This window comes from Alternaria postmessia, assembly GCF_024291825.1.
Source record: "Alternaria postmessia strain BMP 2775 chromosome Unknown scaffold_108, whole genome shotgun sequence".
NCBI classification, from domain to species: Eukaryota; Fungi; Ascomycota; class Dothideomycetes; order Pleosporales; family Pleosporaceae; genus Alternaria; species Alternaria postmessia.
Genome location: NW_026260181.1, coordinates 44,256 through 65,319, shown reverse-complemented (window position 1 = coordinate 65,319; position 21,064 = coordinate 44,256). Strand labels below are relative to the sequence as shown.

Here is a 21,064-nt window from a genome sequence, read left to right as displayed (position 1 = left end):
AGATCCATATTCCTCATTGGCTTAGCGCGGCATTCGTATCCGCCATTCCCTCACGCCCGTTGATGATTCGATCGACGGGTACATGTTTCTATACCCCACTGTATTATATGTCCTCCACATGCATCGGAACGACCGTGTTGAGTTTTACGAAGTCAAGCTAGTGCTTGTGGTGTCCCTCTCGCCAATGCGGATTCCTTCAAAGTACGCCTCGCTGTTGGTGCTTATGTCCACCAGGCCAACACATTCTTGAAGCAACTCACATAATGTCGCCTCGTCTGATACACCTGTAACACGTTTTTGTAATGCCAAATTCTGTGTACGCTAAGATCGTCACTGAAGGCATGAGTCTGCTGTAACTTTAGCAAGAGGTGCTCATAATGTCTCTTTGAGGGCATTGCCGCAAGAGTATTTCCACACTGGGAGACGTCGCGTTATACGACTCGTATATAGATCGACGTTGGCAGTCATATTACTAAACGAGCTTATTGTGCCCTCGGCGATGAACCCACGGACGGCTCTACGCGGGGCCGCCCTACTTTTATCCAATCTACACTGCTTACCCACAGCGTGTCTCTGCTCAATATCCATTCGTCCGCCCCTCTGAAGACTTCATAATCTTCTTACTGTCTTCATTTGCGATACAGAACATCAACATAACTTCTTCTAGCGACCATGGCTACTATGACTACTACCCAAGAGATGCTCCACATGGTTGGAAATAAAGATGTCGATGTCAAACGAGACGACCTCCCCGCAAAACTTACAGAAGACTTTCTGTCTGATTTCCCTAAACTTTCCAACGAACAGGCCGGTCACCTCCGCCATTTCTATAATCTGGCTTCCCAGCCCGATGGCGAGTGGCACCATATGGGCACCCAGGACCCCGGTCAAGAGTGGCTCGATGCTTACCGCTATCAACTGGCGACCATGACATATGCCGCTGGAAGCGCTCACTATCATCGACTACCTGCTCTACGATCAATTTTCAAGAACTTACTAGAGCAACTCATCCACAAGATGCTACGGAGGGAAGTCTGGGGTTATTGGTACCTGACCAGCCAGAGCGGAAAGTTTGTGGATCCCGACTTGGTTGAGATGCGCAAACCTTGGGCGGACCCAAATAAGCAAGAGAATATCATGGTGAGTGCATGAAACACTAAAATGGTTTAACGTGGTCTAACCTTAGTGTCTCCAAGTACTCTGGACATCTCCTCCTCATGGTCTCATTACACGCAATGCTCTTCGACGACGACAAGTACAATCAGCCGGAGGCGCTAACGTTCCATTGGGATCCGATATTCTGGGGTTTTGGGCCAGAAAAATTTACCTACACCCGCAGTTCCCTTCAGGATGCTATTCTTGCCGAGATGGAGCGGCATAACTGGAAGGGCGTCTGCTGTGAGCCGAACAGCATTTTCATCGTCTGCAACCAATTTCCGGTGCGATTTGAGCCATTGAAAAACTGGGGGAGATTTGCTTACAGCTTTTAGATTATTGCGATGCGGTACAATGACATCCGCGACGGAACAGCTGTGGCTGACAAGGTTCTAAAGAATTATACTGCGGCTTGGGATAAGGAGGGCGGCTTCCTGCAGGATGATAAGTTTGTCATCAATTGGTATATGGTAAAACAAGATCGTATAGTACCCGGAGGGGTCGGAATCACCGCCTGGTAAGCCGAGACGTTGCTTATAGCATGAGTTGATATCAGACCGTTGACAGTACAGAAGGACATCTGCATTCATGAACGGCTGGAACTCTGAATCTGTCCATTCGCTCTTCCCAGAGCAAGCTCTTGGCTTCTTCACGAAGGCCTCCGATGGAAGAGTGAATGTGAACGACGAGAAGGTCGCCAAAATTATTCGCGAGCTCACCAAAAGTGAGGGCGTGGATCCGCAAGCTTGGAGCACCAAAAAAAGGGCACAGCATTTGGCGAAAGAACTTGAAGAAACGCCTGGTATGCCATTTGCGCAGCCGGTATATGGTTATGTTGCTCAGTGGGTATCTGAGGTTGCAGACCCAGCCCTGAACGATGGTCTTCTGCGTCACGCAGACATGTTCTTCAACCCAACGTGGGAGAATGGTGGCCTTTTCTACCCACGTAATGACAGCCAGGCGGACGAGCATGGGAACTGGAAGTTCGTAGACCCTTTCACAGGCAATGGTGCCATCGCCTATGCGCGCCTCAACGTTCCGGACGGCCAAAAAAAGATGTGGGAGAAGCCGTGGTCGAGGGAGCATTTCTCAAGCTTTCCGTTCGTCGATGAGATCAGCCTGGCTTCCAACGTCGACTTCCTTAGGGGCAGTTGGGATTCAGGGAAAGGAGTTTTCGTTGTTACTATGCGGACTTGGGATGGCTCCACGAAGAGGTAAGTTGTAGTTTCCATCACATACTTTGAGGGAAAAACTGATGACATCAAGCGTCCGGCTCCTTGTCAAGAACCTGCCTGCTGGGCGATATGGTATCTATCGGAATGGACATATTACAGAAGCGCAGGATGTAAACGACGGCTCGCACAACGTGGAGATAGTTATCGAAGTGGGAGCGGAAGAGACGGACATCGTACTACTAAAGTCAATCTCCTAGGCCTCGGATCGTCCTAAAATCAGGTAGTAGACGTGAGAAGACATTGATGTTCACTCCCGAGGTAGTATCTGCACACGTCTTACACACCAGAATTGCTCTCACTTACATTTTAAGTTAAATCTGAAGAAAGCAACTATCCAAAGCATGCTGTGTCGATGGCAAGTATGGTTCAACATAAATCCCGGTAGAGCAGCGGCAAGGTCTCAGTCGAACTTGCCATTACCCGACTGAAAGCGCATGCAGCGTATCTCACTTTCCACATGGCAAGCTGCTCATGCCCATATTACGCATTGAGGGAAAGATCGATATTTGGGTAACATCCAATGTTCTTCGACGAACCTTTTGCTCCTTGTCAACTCTCAAACGCTTCCTAATACCACCTCATTATCCCACAGCTACCTACGAGACGCCTTAGATTTACTTATCATTATTCTGTTGAGCCTTCCAACCAACACAACTCGTAGGATACTGCTCAAAGAAAGAAGATGTTTAGCATCGCAATTCTTTCGCTCGCCACTCTTTTCTCTCAGCATGCCTCCGGTGCACCATACCCGCAACCAAATTCAACGTTCCTGGAAAACCATACAATCTGTAACTCGACCGCTCATCTTTGTGAAGGCGATCTCACTGCTGCAAACCCTCCTCCCCTCAACTCGACTGAATATGTATGCCACGAAGTTTACCCAGCCGATCTCACTGTCCTCAACGCGCGCTATCCCGACTACGATATCGACCACCTACATCAAGCCAAGCAATTCTTCATGCTACGCCGCCAACTCAAGGATGCTGGTGAGATCGCTACGCGAGTACAGTTTCAGGGCCTACCCGACAGCACATCGAACTACACCTGCCGTCTAGAATTTGTGCTCCCACGCCTCGAGCTCCAAAAGATCTCCGGTCCAAACCCAAGCTTCAACATATACCAAGTCGCACGAGAAGCTGGTGCGATCGCTACATGGAACACATATGAAGAAGAGAAGGATGCCTTGTTATTCGGTACGGTCAATGGTCAAAGCCAAGCGCTAGAGAGAACAAGGAGTGTCGGCGGCGTCGCCGCCATCAATGCGACAGCATGCAATCAGACATTGTCATTCCAGATGGCCATGATGTATGACAGTCCGTCCGCGCCGAACTACTGGGAATTCTCCAATGTTGCACCTCCTGCGTTCCCGGTGCAGGGCTTCAGGATCGTATACGGATGTTGAGTGAGACACAGCGTTTGTGGACATAGCGACGAAGTAGCATTAGCCATCCAGTGAACCAACGTTCATGTCATCAGTGCTTTAATGCAACAATTCCGTTCTTGTGGACTTTGTTGTGGCTACTATGTGATCGATTGTGTCCACCTGTCTCTTACCATACCGCACATTGTGCATCACATGTTAGCCTCCCAAGGTTCTGAGCAATCTTGCATACTGGATGAACACAATATCGAATGACGAACACTTGACGAGGAGAAGCAAATGAATGCTGGAAAAAAAAGATGCCCAGCTCTTTCTTCTCTACAAGAGTCTGACTGTACAGGCAGAGTTGGAACCATACGGGCTTGTGCGTATCTCGTATCACCGCGTCTTGCCATCTTCAAAAAAGCGATTACTGTGAATGACGTCATTACGGGGTGACGATTACCCGCGTTTAGCCTCGCAAGGTCTACCCATCCAAGCCTTCGCGACCGCGTGTAAATCCTTCTCATGCGCATCGCCCACCACTAAGATGACCTTGGAATCGTTGAGGACCAGTATAGACAAGTGTGTTTATACGATGTTTGGGGCTATTCGTATCCAAGGGCATCAGCCTCTGTTTGACAATATAGGTAGTACTGGTGTCGTGCTTACTCGGGACGAAACCCCGTGTGCAGCCTGCCTTGTCTCGTTCAAACCATGACCACACAAACTCCAGTAGAGAATGACCAGTTTGTTCCAGAGACCGTCGCGCAGCATTCCATGCTTCAGCAAGCACACGCTGCGGCCGCCGCTGCAAGCCAGACTGAAACTGCAGGACCAACGAGACAAGAGGTCCCTTTACAGCAAACCGACCTCCTCACTGCCGATGTGAGCGATGATGAAGTTCCACCCCCTCCGTACGGCGATATCTATGGCGAAATTCGAAACGAAAAAGACGGTTTAGGCACTAGCGCATCTGTGACCGACGACGGTCGTGTCAATATCCGCATCAATCAGCTCAACCGTCGTTTATCCCAGGTCTTTACTCCTGCTTTACGTGACCACCTCAAAAGTGTCCAAGACAGCAGTCCGGCTCCTCCCACATACATACCGCCCTCGTTAGGAGGTGAGGAAGGGGCTCCTCCACCCCCACCCTTGAATGTTGTTATTCAGGTCGTCGGCTCGCGCGGAGACGTGCAACCCTTCGTTGCGCTGGGGAAGGTCTTGAAAGAGACCTACGGCCATCGTGTACGTTTAGCGACTCATCCAAATTTCAAGGAGTTTGTTCAAGAGAATGGCCTGGAGTTCTTCAGTATTGGCGGGGATCCTTCCCAGCTAATGGCATTCATGGTCAAGAATCCTGGATTGATGCCGGGTTTCCGTAGTCTAGCAAGCGGAGATGTTGGTCGGCGAAGAAGAGATGTTGCCGAATACATTCAAGGCTGCTGGCGATCGTGTTACGAAACAGGTGACGGCATCACCAACGACAACGCTTCAGATCAATCCGTGAACGACCATGGTCCAGAAGCCACAGCAAGGTCTTTCCCCTTTGTTGCAGATTGTATCATCGCGAATCCGCCGAGCTTTGCACATGTTCATTGCGCAGAGAAATTGGGGATACCGCTTCATATCATGTTCACTATGCCATACTCTCCCACCCAGGCGTTCCCTCATCCTTTGGCCAACATCCAGTCTTCCAATGCGGATCCTCAACTTACGAATTATATAAGTTATGTCATGATTGAAGCCCTCACGTGGCAGGGCTTGGGGGACATTATTAACCGATTCCGAGCCAAATGTCTCGGCTTAGATCCCGTAAGTATGATTTGGGCTCCTGGAATGCTTCAGCGTCTCAAAATCCCTCACACGTACTGCTGGTCTCCAGCACTGATTTCGAAACCAAAAGACTGGGGTCCGCACATTTCCATCTCGGGGTTTTATTTCCTCAATCTAGCCTCCGGCTACACCCCTGCTTCTGATCTCCAGGCTTTTCTTGACACTGGACCACCTCCTATCTACATAGGATTTGGGAGCATCGTTCTGGACGATCCAAACGCCATGACAGAACTCATTTTTGAAGCAGCGAAGAAGATTGCGGGTGGTCAGCGCGTCCTACTTTCAAAAGGGTGGGGAGGTATGGGTGCAGACGAGCTTCATGTACCTGAAAACGTCTTCATGTTAGGTAATGTGCCGCATGATTGGCTTTTCAAACAAGTGTCTTGTGTAGTTCACCATGGTGGCGCAGGGACCACAGCGGCAGGTAAGTTGTAGCTGTACAACATGCATGTGATACATACACTGACTTCGTATCTCCACATCTGCAGGTATTGCAGCTGGCAAGTCAATCATCTACGTTCAACATGTTGGTTAAATATTGACTTAACGCAGGTCGGCCAACATTGGTCATTCCTTTCTTCGGGGACCAACCTTTCTGGGGCGCTATGATTGCACGAGCTGGTGCTGGCCCTGATCCGATCCCATACAAGCAACTCACGTCAGACAACCTAGCAGACGCTATCAATTTCTGCTTGAAGGCCGAAAGCCTGAGCCGCGCTGAAGAGCTGGCAAGCAAGATCGCAGCGGAGCGAGGCAGCGATATGGGTGCTCAGTCATTTCATCAGTATCTCGAAGTTGACCGACTGCGCTGCACACTTGCACCATCCCGGGTAGCTTCGTGGCGCCTCAAACGCACGCAACTCAAGCTGAGCGCTTTTGCTGCCTGCACTTTAGCAAACGCAAATCTCTTGGACTTTCACGACTTGAAACTCTTTAGATCACAGGAGTACTGCACAGATGAAGGGCCGTGGGATCCCGTATCTGGGTTCTTCACAGCGACTTGTAGGGCATTTGGCAGCATGTCTATGGGCGTAGCTGATCTCCCTTCGGAGACGTTCAAAGCTGTACAAGCTCCTTTCAAGTACAACCGATCACAATCTCAGGTATCAGTACAGACTGTCGCAAAGAGAAGTGAGACATCGCTTTTAGGGGAGAGTTCAGCTGCGTCAGCTATGCAGCAACCTCTTACTCGCGCTCAGACTGTTCCCAACCTCCCTAGTACAGCACCTCGCACGTCAAGTATAGGATCAAGCTCCAAGTCGGTTCGCAAAGATCGCGATATGATGCGCCCTACTGGTCTACGTACAAGCAGAGGTTTTGGGCGCATTGTCAAGGAGGGTATACAATCGCCTATGAATATGTCAGTGGGTATCACTAGGGGCTTTCACAATGCTCCCAAGCTCTGGGGCGACGACACTGTACGCCCTCAAGAAAAGGTCAGCGATCTCAAGTCAGGCATGAAAGCGGTAGGAAGAGAGTTTGGGTTTGGCTGGTATGACGGCGTTACTGGTCTAGTTACCCAACCCTGGAAAGGTGCTCAAAAGGAAGGTACCAGCGGCTTTTTCAAGGGAATTGGCAAAGGCATTGGAGGTTTTATTACCAAACCAGGTGCTGCCCTCTTTGGCATCCCTAGTCATATGATGAAGGGAGTGCATAAGGAGGTACAAAAGCTATTTGGTAACAACGTGCAAACCTACATTGTCACATCTAGGACAGCTCAAGGATATCAAGAGTGGTTACAGAGCTCCGATGCAGAAAAAGAAGACGTTATCAACCGCTGGAAGATGATCCAGAAATATTTGAAGAAGAAGCACAGCGCGGACGAGATGGTACAAGACATATTGGATGCACAGCGGAAAGGAAAGACGGATGATGGTGAGACCTACCGGGATTTTGTAGCTGCTACATGTTCAGCTCAATCCACAGATAGTCTTGTCCAAACTGCCGGAAACGATACGCTTACCACAAGAAACTCGCAGTACCCGTTACATACCACTGATAGCAACGAATTGCTAGGAGCGGTTGATATCAGTGGCACTGTCCGCCGATCCTTCCAAGAAACGTCACGTGGAAATCCGGAAGATCGTTCCAGTATGAATGCGACGCAAGACAACATATCTCCACTTGAATCCCAACGACAAGGAGATATGGATCATGAAGCAGATCAAGATTTACTCAAGGCAATGGCGTCTAGCGAAGCTGAAGCCCAACGACACGCAAGAGAAGCTTGGGAATATGAGGAACAGCTGAAGCAGGTTATGGCCCAAAGTTTGAAGGAGCATGGACGGATGGGTAGCGAAAGTAATCAGGAGGAACTCAACAATGAGCGGACAAGAGGGATGACACAACAAACAGCAAGGAAGGCGGTACCTATAACTAATGGGTCATCGAGTGCCCAACCACCTCCTTCATATGACCACGGCCACCTTGCGGGTACTACGCAGGACGAGTTTCAGGCACAATACCTAGGGGAGAAAACAGCGCAAGAGAAAACGGAAGAAGAGATTGTAATGGAGTATGTTAAGAAGCAGAGTCTTTTGGAAGCTCATCATCAAAACAAAGGCAAAGGCCGCGCTACAGCAACAGAGGACGATGAGGAAGAGTTGCAAAAAGCGTTGAGCTTGAGCATTCAAGAACGTTAATGATACGCGAAGTGTGGTTGGGGATAACCTTTAGCCATGCTGTCAGTTCTGTTCACTTTGTATGATGAGATCAAATTTGGTATAGAGTGTGATGCGAATACATTGCTCTTAGTCTTCATATCTTTCGTATACTATATATACAATACTGATACATGCCCTTTTTCCTACATTCTATTCGTGGACTACGCCTTTGCAGTCTCAGTCGCCATCATACGGCTTGGTGCTTTGACAACGTTAGCTTCATCTCCTGGGCTGCCTTTGAAAGTCCATGTCCCATTCGCCACTTCATCGTCTGTAGCGTTATCCAGCCTCTTCAGCTCTTTCCTCATGTATCCTACAATCTGCGCTAGCTTCTCGAAGTCGACATCTTCCTTTGCGCCAAGCAGATTTCTCCAGACAGCCGCGGCAAGCATAGCGTCACCCTTCATCAAACCCTCATCGTACGACAGGAGCACGGCACGCCATTGTGAGAACATGTCCTTTAGGTGCTTCTGACGCAGCGAATTGGCGTTGAACTTGTGCCATATCACAAGACGGTCCTCGGCGGCGTAGAAGGCCTGGTTGGTGAGGTGCTGGATCCACACAGGCGCATGTGACTGGGGGAACATGCGGAAGCGGACTTGCAGCATGTACATGTGGATGAAGGTGATTTGGGCCCAATTTGAGAAAGTCGGCTTCAGTCCGAGGGCTGTGCAAGTTGTTAGCGAATGCCTGCCTATAGTCATTTCCAGCACCTACTGTCGTACCACCAGCCCTCGCCCTCGCCCAGGTGCACACCATTCTCGTCGACTGGTATCTCACCGCGCTTCAGCAGCGCCTGGGGTATTTTGTATTCACCCGGCTTCGTGCATTCCTTGATGAGGTCTCGTGTTGCGCCATATGCGACGTAGGTTTCGGTCATCAACGGTGCCTTTTCGCGCAGCCTCTGAGCGAGTCCAGTCACACCGGACGCAACAGCGGGATGCGGCTTCTTGATTGCCTCGGGTCTGACGTCGGCCGAAAGATGTTGCGACGCATAGTATGAGGTAGGCGAAGTGGTAGAAATTGTTCGTCGCGCTTGGCGGAGAGATGCTCTATGGGTCCGCTACGACAATTAATATCCGCTTTGGTCATGGGTGGTGGCTATGTACCTGTAGCAGCGAAGACGAAGACCTCAATAGGGCCTTGGAGCAGGCTGTGCATGTGTAGGTGGACGACATTGCTGGGGATGTTTGTTGGAGCGGGCGTCCGTAGTAGATAATCAAAAAGTCGCGAGTCGCGCCCTCCATCGATGACGGCACGACCCCGGCCACCAACACCACCAATGAGCATCACCACAAAGCGCCTCCCCAGCGGGGGAAACCACCAACAACACCAGGACGGGCTCATGTTCGGAAATCTGAATGATATGTTTTCCCGCATCCTTCAAAAATCATTGTGGCGGAGCTACCAGCCTTGATCCAAACGTATTTAGGCCTTCAGGGCGTCCAGTATCATCAACCCCGTATACCAAGCTGGAACTTCGGCTACTGCATGTGACCCCAGAAGCTTGGTATGGCTAGTTCCGAGGAGCAGGGGCGGCAGCGAAGCGATGTCGCCGTCGATGCATGACCCCTTTCGCAGCCTTATATACACTCGTGCAATGCAAGCCTTTCTTCCAGATTGATCATCTCCAGGCTCCCATTACCGAGTTCAACGTCACCTGATCATGGCATTGTCGGCCTCTGCGACTGGCTCTCGAGCTAATCGCCGGGACAACTCCGTGTACATTGATGTGCTCAATCCGCCAGTCTTCTACACAAGTGGAGATCGCATCCAAGGCAGACTACTCGTGGAGCCCGCATCGCGACCTCATCGCATAAGCATAAGCTTAAAGGGCTTCTCTGTACTTGTGGATGACAACGCCAGGAGTTTCCGAGTCGACCTTTGCGGAAGTTCCCAATACCTCTACACATCCACAGGCGATGACTTCCAGCGTCTCACCAGAAACGCGACAGATCCCACCAAAGTTGAATTGCCTTTTTCCTTCGACGTTCCGCAGCATGCGACTCTACATCCACCAGCCGAGAGACTCTGGGTGCATCCAACGGATTCTTACAACCACCCGCGATTTCAGCATTCCCCAGGATTCCCACTGCCACCAAGTCTTAGCGGCCCCACCCCCACAAGTCCACAAGTCTTGTACCACTTGGAAGCTTACATGGAGTCCGATGTACCGAAAAGAGAGCCTTTGAAGATTCGACAGGAAATCAAGTACATGCCACCAGCCCCAGACTTTCATCCGGCGCTCCTCCAGCCGGATCTAAACTTTGGGAACAAATTGCCCAAACACTGTAGCCGCCAAAAGTTGATCCGTTCACGCAAATTGTACCCCAATTACAGCGAAAAACACAGCAAACTCGGAAGGTTCAAGGACAAACTTGTCGACAATGAAATGCTCTTCAGTCTTCAAAGCTTTGCGGAGATACCCTACGCCCAATTCAATCTATTCGCCACTCCTGCTAGCGTTCTGGTCACTGGTTCTATGGTTCCAGTCATTGTAACAGTGCAGCATCTGAAACGTTCAGAATCGCTTCCCTACCCTCCCGATCTATTTCTCAAGCGCTTAAAAGTTCAGCTGAACGCGATGACAAACATATTCGTGCCTGGTGAACAGTTCGGGCGACACGCCACCAGGGCGGTCAATACCTCAGACAAGAAGAGCATCGTCCTCTGCGACGAGAAATTCGAGAAAGAACATGAACTTCCGCTATACGATGGACTCAATCTTCTGGACGTAGCAAATATCGAGATCCCAAAAGAAAGTACCCCAAGCTTCACGAGCTATGGCATAAACTTAGAATACGAGCTGCAGATTGAAATTTCAGGAAGATGTGCGGATCGTGAGTGGACAGGCATCGCTTGCACCCAGCCTGTACAAGTCGTCACAAGCTGGAAGAAGACGCCTAATCAAGCCATCGGCCCTTTTGAAGCAGGTCCTGAGCCAGAGTACCAGGAGCTAGATCCCATGGCGCAACGTTACGAGGTAGATACAACCCGGTTACCAACGGAATTAGGGGTAGATGCTCCAGCATACGAGCTTGACTCAAGACACATGGCGCCACGTATGGCAGACACCGTACCACCACCTGAATACACTCTATCGCACTGAGCTTCATTACCTCAGCCCTCATATCAGAACTGCACAGTCAGTCTCAGCCCTTTGTCGTTTCGCTATTGAAGAACAAAAGTCTGTCATCCTTCCATCGAGCATGCCCGGGCTGCAGTCATGTGTATGACTGAAGACATTGCAAACCACTACACTGGCGTCCTGGAGCTCCCTTCGGTGCGCGAGAAAACGTTACAGGTTATTCGTCTTGTAAGCGTACACCCAACATCACAATAACGATCATAGTCACAACATGTTCCATGACGCCTACCGTGCAAGATCAGCTTTCTGGGCCTAGTCCTGTGGGGTATCAAGTTTTCCTAGGTACTTGGTTCAGTTGATCAAAGACCAGCCTACGTCCTTGAGTTCTTCGACACACATCGAGACTCTCATAGAACTCAACGGCTTGGACATATTTCGAGGTCTTGACTATATCAGGAAACAATAGGAGACAAAGATTGGGTTTATGCGTTCTTCGAAGACCATCAGTGATGAAAGAAAGCAATTCTATATGAGCATGTCAAGGTGCTGAATTGGAAGGAGGGATTGACCTCAATACGCGTGATGAAGTGACTGCAGGAGGTTGACCGCTTTATGTTCTGAACGCGGCGCGGACGATTGTGTAGTGAGAACAGGGCGATTTTCATTTCGAACATGTAGGTTGCAAGTGTTTTGTTTTGGAATTCTAATATATATGCTATGTGCTACAAGCAGTGTGCAATATATGTCTAATTAGTGTATGGCTTTGGTAACCTCACTTCTCCCCTCTCGCCTTGTTTCTCTCCCTACGCCTCTCCCTCTCTGCCTTTCTAGCCTGGTTCAGGCTAGGTGTAAGACCCTCCTCGTCAATCTTAGCCTTTTCCAGACTCTTCTCATCGATCTCGTCCAACAGGAAGCGTCCCATCATGCCATTCCTCCACTTCTGTATCATCCACAGCGATGTCGCTTCTGTGTCAATGACACCACCCTTACCCAGCCTACCAGTCTTCCTCGCGATTTCAGACAGAAGCTCGATGATATCGTTGGTAGGCGGTGCGTATTCAGAATAGAGCGTAGGCGATTGGAGGTTGAGGTGGTAGAGGAGGTAATCTGCAAGCATGACTGGTGCAATGATTGTATCTTTCACGGAGCCGCAAAGTGCCAACTTCATCATAGCTTCCGCGTTGGGAACGTATGGGATGAAGACACCGGGTGTATCAAGAAGATATACACCTCCTCCAACACCCTGAAGCTTCTTCTTCGCCCCACCGTCCGCTGCTTCCATGTCGTCTTCGCTCGGTATGATCTTCACACCGCTGCTACTGACTTTACGCGTTACGCCAGGTTGAGCGCCGGTAGCTGCAACCTTGCCTTTGCCGATTCCTTGCGCGCGCAATGCATTGAGCAGCGTGGACTTACCCACGTTGGGCATCCCCACTACCATGACGCGGTGTCCGACCAATTTCCACCTCTTCCGCGCATGCTCCCTCAGGATATCCAAAAGCTTGATGACACTCTTCCGACCACTGGTCTCCCCCTCTGCATCTTTGCCGTTCCTCACAAACATGGTCGTTGTAGGATGATGCCATTTCGCGATGACATCCTCATTTCGATTGTCTCGTGACCCACCACCCAGATCTCTCTTCGTATAGACTACCACTCGTTCTTTTCCTTCGAGTGCATCTTCGAACAAGGGGTTGCGCGAGGTAAGCGGCACACGGTAGTCGCGGCATTCGATTACGAGGTCGATCGAGGACAGAAGCGATTTCATCTTCTGCAGGCCGGACTTGTGGTGGCCCAGGAAGTAGGACCTGGGCAGTGACGGGATTTGCGGGAAGGCATGGCGGGGGATGAATGACATCGGTTACATTGGCGTTGATGGAGAAGTAGATATGGTTGAAGTGAAGAATGGAATTATTTCCATTGCGAGTCAAGCGACGACCGCACCTTGGCGAGCATGACTAGCGCGATTACAATCTCCAGGTTTAACGCTTGCGTACGACTCTTTCAACACCGTCGCTCTTTCATCTTAGTATTTCGCGTCCAATTCCATCTCACCTAGATGCTTTCCGGTAACTGAAACCATCACCTTACTCTCCTAACCTGGATGAAGCCGAGCTTACTGCAGACTGCTGTGCGTCCTAGGTCTCGACAGCGCCAGCATCGTAGCCAGGAGCATTCACATGACACATGGGCCACAAACGAAGCCAAGTGGACCAAGCCTCCTTTTCAAGTGAATCACGGGATATGCTCATTGAGTCCTTAACCATGGTAGCGTGGTACGTGTATGCAGTCAGCGTCGCTTCGCTCTCCGCGGAATACCCGCGGAATCTTGGCATGTCCCTCAAGACAAGTTTCCTAAGGATCCAAGTGATTCATAACTATCTACTGGAAAATCCTGTCAATATTTCTATTTTTGCAGTTCTATCGTGGTTCTCTATCGATCGCATCCATCTACCGGATTACTATGCCCGCTTCTGGCAAACGAGAGCGATCCAGTCGCAAGGGACAATACTCATGTAACTTCTGCCGTTCGCGCAAGCTTCGTTGCGATCGGCCACTACCATGTACAAGTTGCAGGTCTAGAGGAAAGGTATGCACGTTCGATCCTACTCCCGCGGCACTCAACACCCAAGACCCTCATACACCAGCTTCAGTCGCGGTTACGCCCAAATATCAACCATTAGAGCGGACTGTGAAGACGACTTCACCTGCACCAGAGGAGTCTGAACTTCTTCATGAGATACGTGTGCTTCAAACTCGTGCGAATGAGTTAGAGAAGCATATCGTGAGGAGCACTGTCCCCGTCCAGCATTTAGGCCACAGTGACAGCGAGACCTTCTTGTCACAGTCCAGTCTGAACCTTGCGGAAGAATACTCCAAAATCACCGGACAGTCCGAGATCTACAGGGTAAAAAACATAGTCGACCATCTCGAGTCTGTCTCGATGGGGCAAAGCTCTCTCGAATCTTTCTTTACAGATGAGTTGGACTTCAAAATTGGAAAGCTTCGATCGATACCACAAGCACCCGCTTTCACAATACAAAATGGAAGGCTAGTGCCGTGTATATGGCTGCCACTACGGGAAGAGGTCATGAAGCTGCTCGATTACTACGTCACAGAGCTCAACTACATTCAGCACGTCACGCATTATCCCTCGCTAGCAGCTACATTTAACGAAGTGTACGACCAGATCGAAAGTTTTGAACTTGTTCAGTCTGGCAAGGTTGTTCTTCTGCTTGGTATCATCGCTCATACGACGCATGTTTGGACCGCGCCGAAGAACTTGGAAAGCGAGCTCCCCTTGTTTCTATCTTCGTCGCAAGCCCGTTCTCAAACATCCGTTTGGATCAAAGCCACATATACAGCACTGAATGCTAGCCAAGAAAGCAGTGCATTAGTGTTAGAGACCATACAAGGCATCGCCATCTTGTCATACGTTATCTGCAATATGGAGGGTGTTTCATTACGATATCGGTGCTTGATATCGACTGGTTTGTTACTTGGCCGTGAACTGGGTCTCCATCGAACCGACCATGAATCCAATATTACTACGGCAGGAACGCTCAAAGCTGAGATTGGTCGTCGTGTTTGGTGGTATCTGACTTCTACAGATTGGTATGTCTATATGAACATCGTCAAACATTGGGCGTTTACAAAATGCTAAGAAAGTCCTCCAGGCTACTTGCAGCAAGATACGGTGGATCTGGCGAAAACGTATACCAGTCCAACCCGCTGCATATGCACGTGAATAAGCCACTGAACACCAACGACGTTGACTTATCTACCGATGAGCCCCAGCAATCCCGACCATTATCACAACAGACAGATATGTCGTACTTCCTTCAGCGCATCCGTCTATCAGAAATCTCACGTAACATTGTCGATCAAATCAACTCCGACCCATCCAATCGCCGCGCTAACATTATGGCAATGGATCGCCAGCTCGTCGAAATGATGAATGAAGTTCCTGCATTTTTGCTGCTGAACGGTTACCAGGACACCAACGGCTGTACAAACTCGAACCACTCGTTCGTCCAAGCCTATTTCCTCAACACTCTTCTCCACACCCAACGCTGCAAACTTCATCTAGCAACTCTCACGCGCACATCCACCATGGATCCAACATACACGTCCTCTCATGCCGCATGTCTCCAATCAGCGCGTCAGTTACTTCATATCGAGACAACACTTCTACGTTCTCAAAACCCCTTCGCGCGCCGCCCCCAGCGACCTCCAGCCGGTCTGTACAGTATCTTCGTTGCCACTATCACTCTACTTATGGATGTTTGTCTCAACAAGCCAAGTGAAATACCAGCCGTACTTCAAGCAGGTGACCTAGTGGAAGGCCTACAGATGATAGCAGATGCAAGGGAAGATTCACTGGCAGCGGCGAAACTATACGAGTCATTCATGCAGATCCTGGGGAGATATGCAGATACTCAACACCCAGCAGAGCACAACTTGAGTGCGACAGACATTCACGCTACTGCAGGGACACTCTCGGGTTTACCGTCGGATGCTTTGCGAGAACAGCAGTCGTATTCTTCGCAGATAAACGACGCAATACATCTCGACCTGGTTGAATGGGATGATCTGTTCTCCAGCGTTTCTTCATCCCCGTTCTTTTGAGTTGGAGCAGAGAACACGACGTCAAAAGGAGCTGCAAAGAGTGAGCATTTTTACCACTTCAGGCCCTACAGTTCTATTCTGGAATTGGTCAAATCTCGTTAGATATCATCAAATGCCGTACTCAACCTTCAGTATCGATACGGTCTTCTTAGACGCCACATTATGCCAACCACCACACATATCTGAGGATTAGGCAATCAACGTGGCCCCACCTGCCACCACTTCACTTTGCTCTATCAAAGTAGAAATTTGTTTCGTCCATATCAGCAGTCACTGTTTGGTCATACTAAGCTCACTATGGAATTCATTACAGCTGACGAGTTGGACTACTCGCTAAGCAATTGTCACAATTGATTCGTATAATAACCTCATCACTCACTTCTCCCGCAAGAACACTCGTTTTCGATATACTGCTACCACCATGGTTTCCTCTCACCTGCTGCGGGGTAGCCGAAATACACATAGATATGTCCCTTATCCTACAGATCTTAAGGCTCTCTCACTCTGTTTATGACAGCCCCCACGTGGCCTCTCGCTACGCTTTGGATGGCTATATAAGTAATCCGCCGTCTGCTCTTCCTACCTTGTTTCCTCTCCACACCACCGCAACTTCTTGGCTACCATATACCGATTCACCGATGTATTAAGCGAGCCTCAACTTTGACAACGCTATACACGTTGATTCTCTCTCCATGCCACTTGGAGAACATGAGAATGGACCCAATACTCACTCTCAAAGAGTTTCCGGCATATCTCCAAGGGCAAAGGACTCTACCACGATATGACGCCAAGCAAGAGAAGAAACCGGACGATCCCTGGTGGAGACTTGATAGAGCCAGTATCGATGAGTTGATGAAAGAACTCGCACAACTCATCACTGAACAATTGAAAGGCTCTCCAGACAATGACAAAGAGCTTCAGCATTTGTTACGTACGGCTACCGACCTCGCCCACGTCGTGCTGAGCCCTGCAATCAAAGTTGCCCTGATTGGAGCTCAAGGTGCAGGAAAGAGTCTTACGATCAATGCTCTATTTGACTGTGATGGTCTTTCGCTCACCGGTGCGGAAGGGGCTGTTTGTACCAGTTCGATAACGCGTTATGTTCAGTACCCTAAAAGCACAACCGGTGAAGATCAGTTCTTTGCAGAGATCAAATTCTTCACTAGAGAAGAACGAGAAGCACTACTCAAAGAGCACGCTCGGTCGTACTACGTATACCACAACGTCGACGATGACGATGACGATGATGAGGACGTCTCACGTACGAAGACTATCGGGCAGGATGAAATGGACCGCAGTCTGAACGACACCGCGGAAGATATCTTCACAACATTGTTCGGGTTCTACGACGAATTTCTTGAGAATTGGAATGTATCTGATTACAGATCAGGAGAATTCATCAACCTCTGTCAGCTGAAATGCGACGAAGCCCTAAAGAAAGAGCAAGTTGACTCTCAGGGTATTGCTACTAAGATGGCAGATACTCAGAAGGAACTGCTGGAGAAATTACGACCATTCTTAACTAGCGTCAAAGGTCAGAGATGTTTATGGCCACTCGTGGACCACATCGCAATCAGATTCCATCATGAACTACTCCAAGGAGGGATAGAGATCATCGATCTCCCAGGTATGCTATCTCACTCACCAGAGGGTTATCCCCGAAGTTTCAGCTAACCATTCGTCAGGCTGGGGTGACATCAATCTTTCTAGAGTCCGGCATGCCGAACAGATCAAAGACACTGTTGATGTTGAAATCATCCTCGCAGATACCATACGTATTGCCTCCGACGATAAAGTCATCAACAGTACACGTGCAGCTGTCGCTCATCATGGTCCTTCAAAAGTCAAAGTTGTCGCTACAAAGGTCGATGTGGGTTATTGCAAACTTTACAAGGGTTGCGTCTTTACTGATCCCTTGTAGTCTCTTTCCAAGAACCAGTTGTCTCAATGCGCAGGCGGCGAATTCGACATCATCAACCAGTTGCTGCAGGAAGTTGAAGAGCAAGAGGCTGGCCTGGACGATGATGACGAAGACGAGGAGGTCAATTCGAAGGAGCGCAGGACTTTGGGCCAATATCGCATTTATCTGGAACGTATCCGAAAGCAGAAAAAGATACTGCAACGTGCAGATATCATCAACGCAGAGCTCACGGCGAAGCTCAAGGGCAGAACCACCAAGGACATGCCGCAGATATTTCACACCTCTGCCTCTGAGTACATGGACTGGATACGCAAACCTAAGCTGGGGTTTTCGAATCAGCCATCGCTATCTCCCGATATGACTGGTATTCCCTCCATTCGCGAATATCTCTTTTCTTTACCAGCGCAACAGAACTTGAGAGATTATGAACGCCACATCAACACAACGATTCCAGCATTCATCGAGAAAGTAAAGAGAACTGTTTCAGAAAGAGAGCGTGATGGAGATTTCCGAACCATAGCTGATGATATCGACGCGGTTCGCAGGGGATACATGACCCGGCTTCTCTCAGAAGCGAAAAAAGGGTTTCAAGGATGTTTTGACGAGAGCGTTCAAAGAATCGAAAAGGACATACCGAATTTCAAAGAGCAGCTTGAAGAAAAGATGACCACCGAATGGTTCATCCTCAGATCGGCGGCCTTCACTCGCATTCTTAGGCACCGGGGCATTGTTTTGAAAGGCGCGTCTAAAGCCAAAGGCCTTGAGAATGGATGCCACTGGAACAAGGAACTGGCAGACTTACTTGCACCTGGGTTCAACAAGTGGTACAACGCGCATACGGGGTGTATGAGAAACATGAAACCAGCCCTGGGTGGGAGCTTAGATCAGCTTCATCACAAGATCACGAACATGATCCACGACTCCGGCGCAAACATGGTCACAATTGAGAAGGCAAGAAAGAGATGGGCTCCATTACGCAACAAGCTCCAAGCCAAACTCATGGTGATGATGGAAGAGGTTAGCAAGCTTGAGAAGTTGATGTTTGAGTCGGCAACCATGGAGTTTGGTCAAGAGAGAAACCTCATCTCTTACATGACCGATGACCTTTACACCGAAGTTTTCGAAGCGGTACCTGAGGAAAAGCCGCCCCTACCAGCAAAATCAGGAAAGAAGAAGCCGGCAAAGCGATACGTGATGCCTAAGCTCAAGTTTCAAAAGAAACGCATGGAAGACTTATTCCTGAACCCAGATACCCACTTCATTGACCAGGTCTTCCAGCGCTTTCAGGCTGGATTCAACGATGCAGTTCGTACGCTCCTGGACAAGCACTTCGTTGGCATTGACAAGATGCTCGAAAACTTGAGCACAAGCCTTCGAGCAGAAGCTCCAATAGACTATCGCATCACCGAGGAAGGGAAGGCTATCCGCGCTGATTTGGCAGAGCAAATTCTCAGTTTTGAAGAGAAGGCAATGGAACTACGGAACAAGCTACCACAAACGGTGAAGTCCGAAGATGATACAGCACTTATACCTCCAAATAACCCAGAGACATCAGAGGGAGATGAAAACGATAATCTGGCGATCTTCTATGATAAGATGACGAAGTCAAAGCGCAGGGTTACTCCTGATCCTGCTGCTCGACGAACTAAGCGTATCAAGACGGAACCTTCGTAAGACTATCTTAATAACGCGACCTCAGATATATAGGTTCATCTTACGCTTTAAGGAGGTCCGAATTTCCCGGCACTCCCTTACAGGATTCAACCTATGTTCAAGTTCACGTGGCGACTGAAGAATGCCCGTACACTCCAGTCTTCTGGATTTCTCCATCTGCGCTTCCTTAGACAAAAGCGGGTATTTTTCTGCAATATGGCTTTCTCCCTCTGGATCGAACCGGCGATGGTAGTACGAAATGTTAGGATGCCTCAATCGAGTTTTGCAACTTCTGCGCTGCTTCAAGTGTTATTGATTTCTTTTGCGGGTTTACTGATTGTCAATTTCTGAGCGGCATCATCTACTGGCTCAGAACTTCTGGTCACCGGATCAGAAGTGGGGGTTGTCGCAGAGATCGAGTACGATCTGTCCAAAAGCTTCCCAATATTATGCGTTTTTCTCATATAGCTATCAGTAGATCTATCAATGACGTTTCGAAGCATCCTAACACCGTTCTGTCGAGTTACTGACGGCATCTGACGTATTTACACCCACCTTTTTAGTTCTTGCTTATCTTAGAACTCATTTTATCCGCGGAGATTCTGGTTCCTAATGCAACTTGGTGCGAACAATCGAGACATAGAGGAAGCGGCCAAATTCTAGGACGACAACAGATCGCCTACGGCTTTAGAAAGAGGAGACAAGGTATATGCCTCTAGAGCAAATGTCTTCATCCGTAAATAAGATCAAGACATAGGACTTGGCGGTGACCCTGTACCAATACTCAACCCTTGTGGGCAAGGACATGGTCAATCATAGTGTGGAGAAGCTCAATTTCTTAAGTTATACGCAAGACTAAGAGGTCTGTACAAACGTATCCGAGGCGAACTTCGTCCAACTACCAATGGTGTATAAGACCATATCTCCTTTGGGCCAGTCTTTCCAAATGTTTTGTACATCGCTGTGACATGGTACAGCCCACGGTAAGGCTGATTCACATATTGACCATGTCGTCTATTCGGGAGAAGCCCTAGACATTGTCCCAGCAATCGTCTGTTTCAACGTACTGTAGAACACGACATCAGATCAGACTCCCCTTATGGATGAATTTCAGCCATGATGATCGGGTATAGAAGTAAATAACATAAATGGTCGCAACAGTACGCAATCTCTCGAGCCTTATTGTTAGATGTTGCCGTAAACTGTAGCGTAGCAGACGATTGACTCTACATCTGTTCAGAGTCTCTCGTATATGCAGCAACAACGTCAAAGAAGTTTGGCTGCAGTGGGGAATTGAGAGGGATATAATAGTTCTCACTAACCACATCGTGTGTACGTCCTGCATAGAAACCATGAAAGGAGAGTACAAAATCATACAGTATACCAATAGCAATCTCCATCTCCTACTCCTGACCTAGAAAAGAACATCAATATCACATACTCAGAATCCTACTCCCGATAGCCACCAAAGTCATCCTCTCAACGGTCTTGACATGATGCTGCATGAACACAATAATGCGTCAA

At 49.1% G+C, this 21,064-nt stretch overlaps 8 protein-coding genes across 8 annotated transcripts; 6 read left to right on the top strand and 2 right to left on the bottom strand.

The window, feature by feature from the left end:
• Nucleotides 1-672: 672 nt before the first annotated feature.
• J4E82_010015 (uncharacterized protein) lies at nt 673-2,587 on the top strand (the record flags this gene model as incomplete). Its single annotated transcript, XM_051736231.1, has 5 exons — nt 673-1,140; nt 1,197-1,439; nt 1,491-1,672; nt 1,731-2,369; nt 2,422-2,587. 5 exons carry the CDS (start codon nt 673-675, stop codon nt 2,585-2,587), a joined length of 1,698 nt encoding a protein of 565 aa, XP_051584026.1.
• Nucleotides 2,588-3,072: 485 nt separating this feature from the next.
• J4E82_010014 (uncharacterized protein) lies at nt 3,073-3,792 on the top strand (the record flags this gene model as incomplete). Its single annotated transcript, XM_051736230.1, has 1 exon — nt 3,073-3,792. One exon carries the CDS (start codon nt 3,073-3,075, stop codon nt 3,790-3,792), a length of 720 nt encoding a protein of 239 aa, XP_051584025.1.
• Nucleotides 3,793-4,467: 675 nt separating this feature from the next.
• On the top strand, nt 4,468-8,228 carry J4E82_010013 (uncharacterized protein; the record flags this gene model as incomplete). The annotated part of the gene is made up of 3 exons (XM_051736229.1): nt 4,468-6,010; nt 6,075-6,086; nt 6,139-8,228. 3 exons carry the CDS (start codon nt 4,468-4,470, stop codon nt 8,226-8,228), a joined length of 3,645 nt encoding a protein of 1,214 aa, XP_051584024.1.
• A 182-nt stretch (nt 8,229-8,410) lies between these two features.
• On the bottom strand, nt 8,411-9,427 carry J4E82_010012 (uncharacterized protein; the record flags this gene model as incomplete). Its single annotated transcript, XM_051736228.1, has 4 exons — nt 8,411-8,916; nt 8,967-9,284; nt 9,359-9,402; nt 9,423-9,427. 4 exons carry the CDS (start codon nt 9,425-9,427, stop codon nt 8,411-8,413), a joined length of 873 nt encoding a protein of 290 aa, XP_051584023.1.
• Nucleotides 9,428-10,407: 980 nt separating this feature from the next.
• On the top strand, nt 10,408-11,358 carry J4E82_010011 (uncharacterized protein; the record flags this gene model as incomplete). Its single annotated transcript, XM_051736227.1, has 1 exon — nt 10,408-11,358. The coding sequence occupies one exon, from the start codon at nt 10,408-10,410 to the stop codon at nt 11,356-11,358; it is 951 nt and encodes a 316-aa protein (XP_051584022.1).
• A 751-nt stretch (nt 11,359-12,109) lies between these two features.
• Nucleotides 12,110-13,195, bottom strand: J4E82_010010 (uncharacterized protein; the record flags this gene model as incomplete). The annotated part of the gene is made up of 1 exon (XM_051736226.1): nt 12,110-13,195. The coding sequence occupies one exon, from the start codon at nt 13,193-13,195 to the stop codon at nt 12,110-12,112; it is 1,086 nt and encodes a 361-aa protein (XP_051584021.1).
• Nucleotides 13,196-13,801: 606 nt separating this feature from the next.
• Nucleotides 13,802-15,966, top strand: J4E82_010009 (uncharacterized protein; the record flags this gene model as incomplete). Its single annotated transcript, XM_051736225.1, has 2 exons — nt 13,802-14,952; nt 15,015-15,966. The coding sequence occupies 2 exons, from the start codon at nt 13,802-13,804 to the stop codon at nt 15,964-15,966; spliced, it is 2,103 nt and encodes a 700-aa protein (XP_051584020.1).
• A 714-nt stretch (nt 15,967-16,680) lies between these two features.
• On the top strand, nt 16,681-19,561 carry J4E82_010008 (uncharacterized protein; the record flags this gene model as incomplete). The annotated part of the gene is made up of 3 exons (XM_051736224.1): nt 16,681-17,593; nt 17,652-17,836; nt 17,888-19,561. The coding sequence occupies 3 exons, from the start codon at nt 16,681-16,683 to the stop codon at nt 19,559-19,561; spliced, it is 2,772 nt and encodes a 923-aa protein (XP_051584019.1).
• Nucleotides 19,562-21,064: the final 1,503 nt, after the last annotated feature.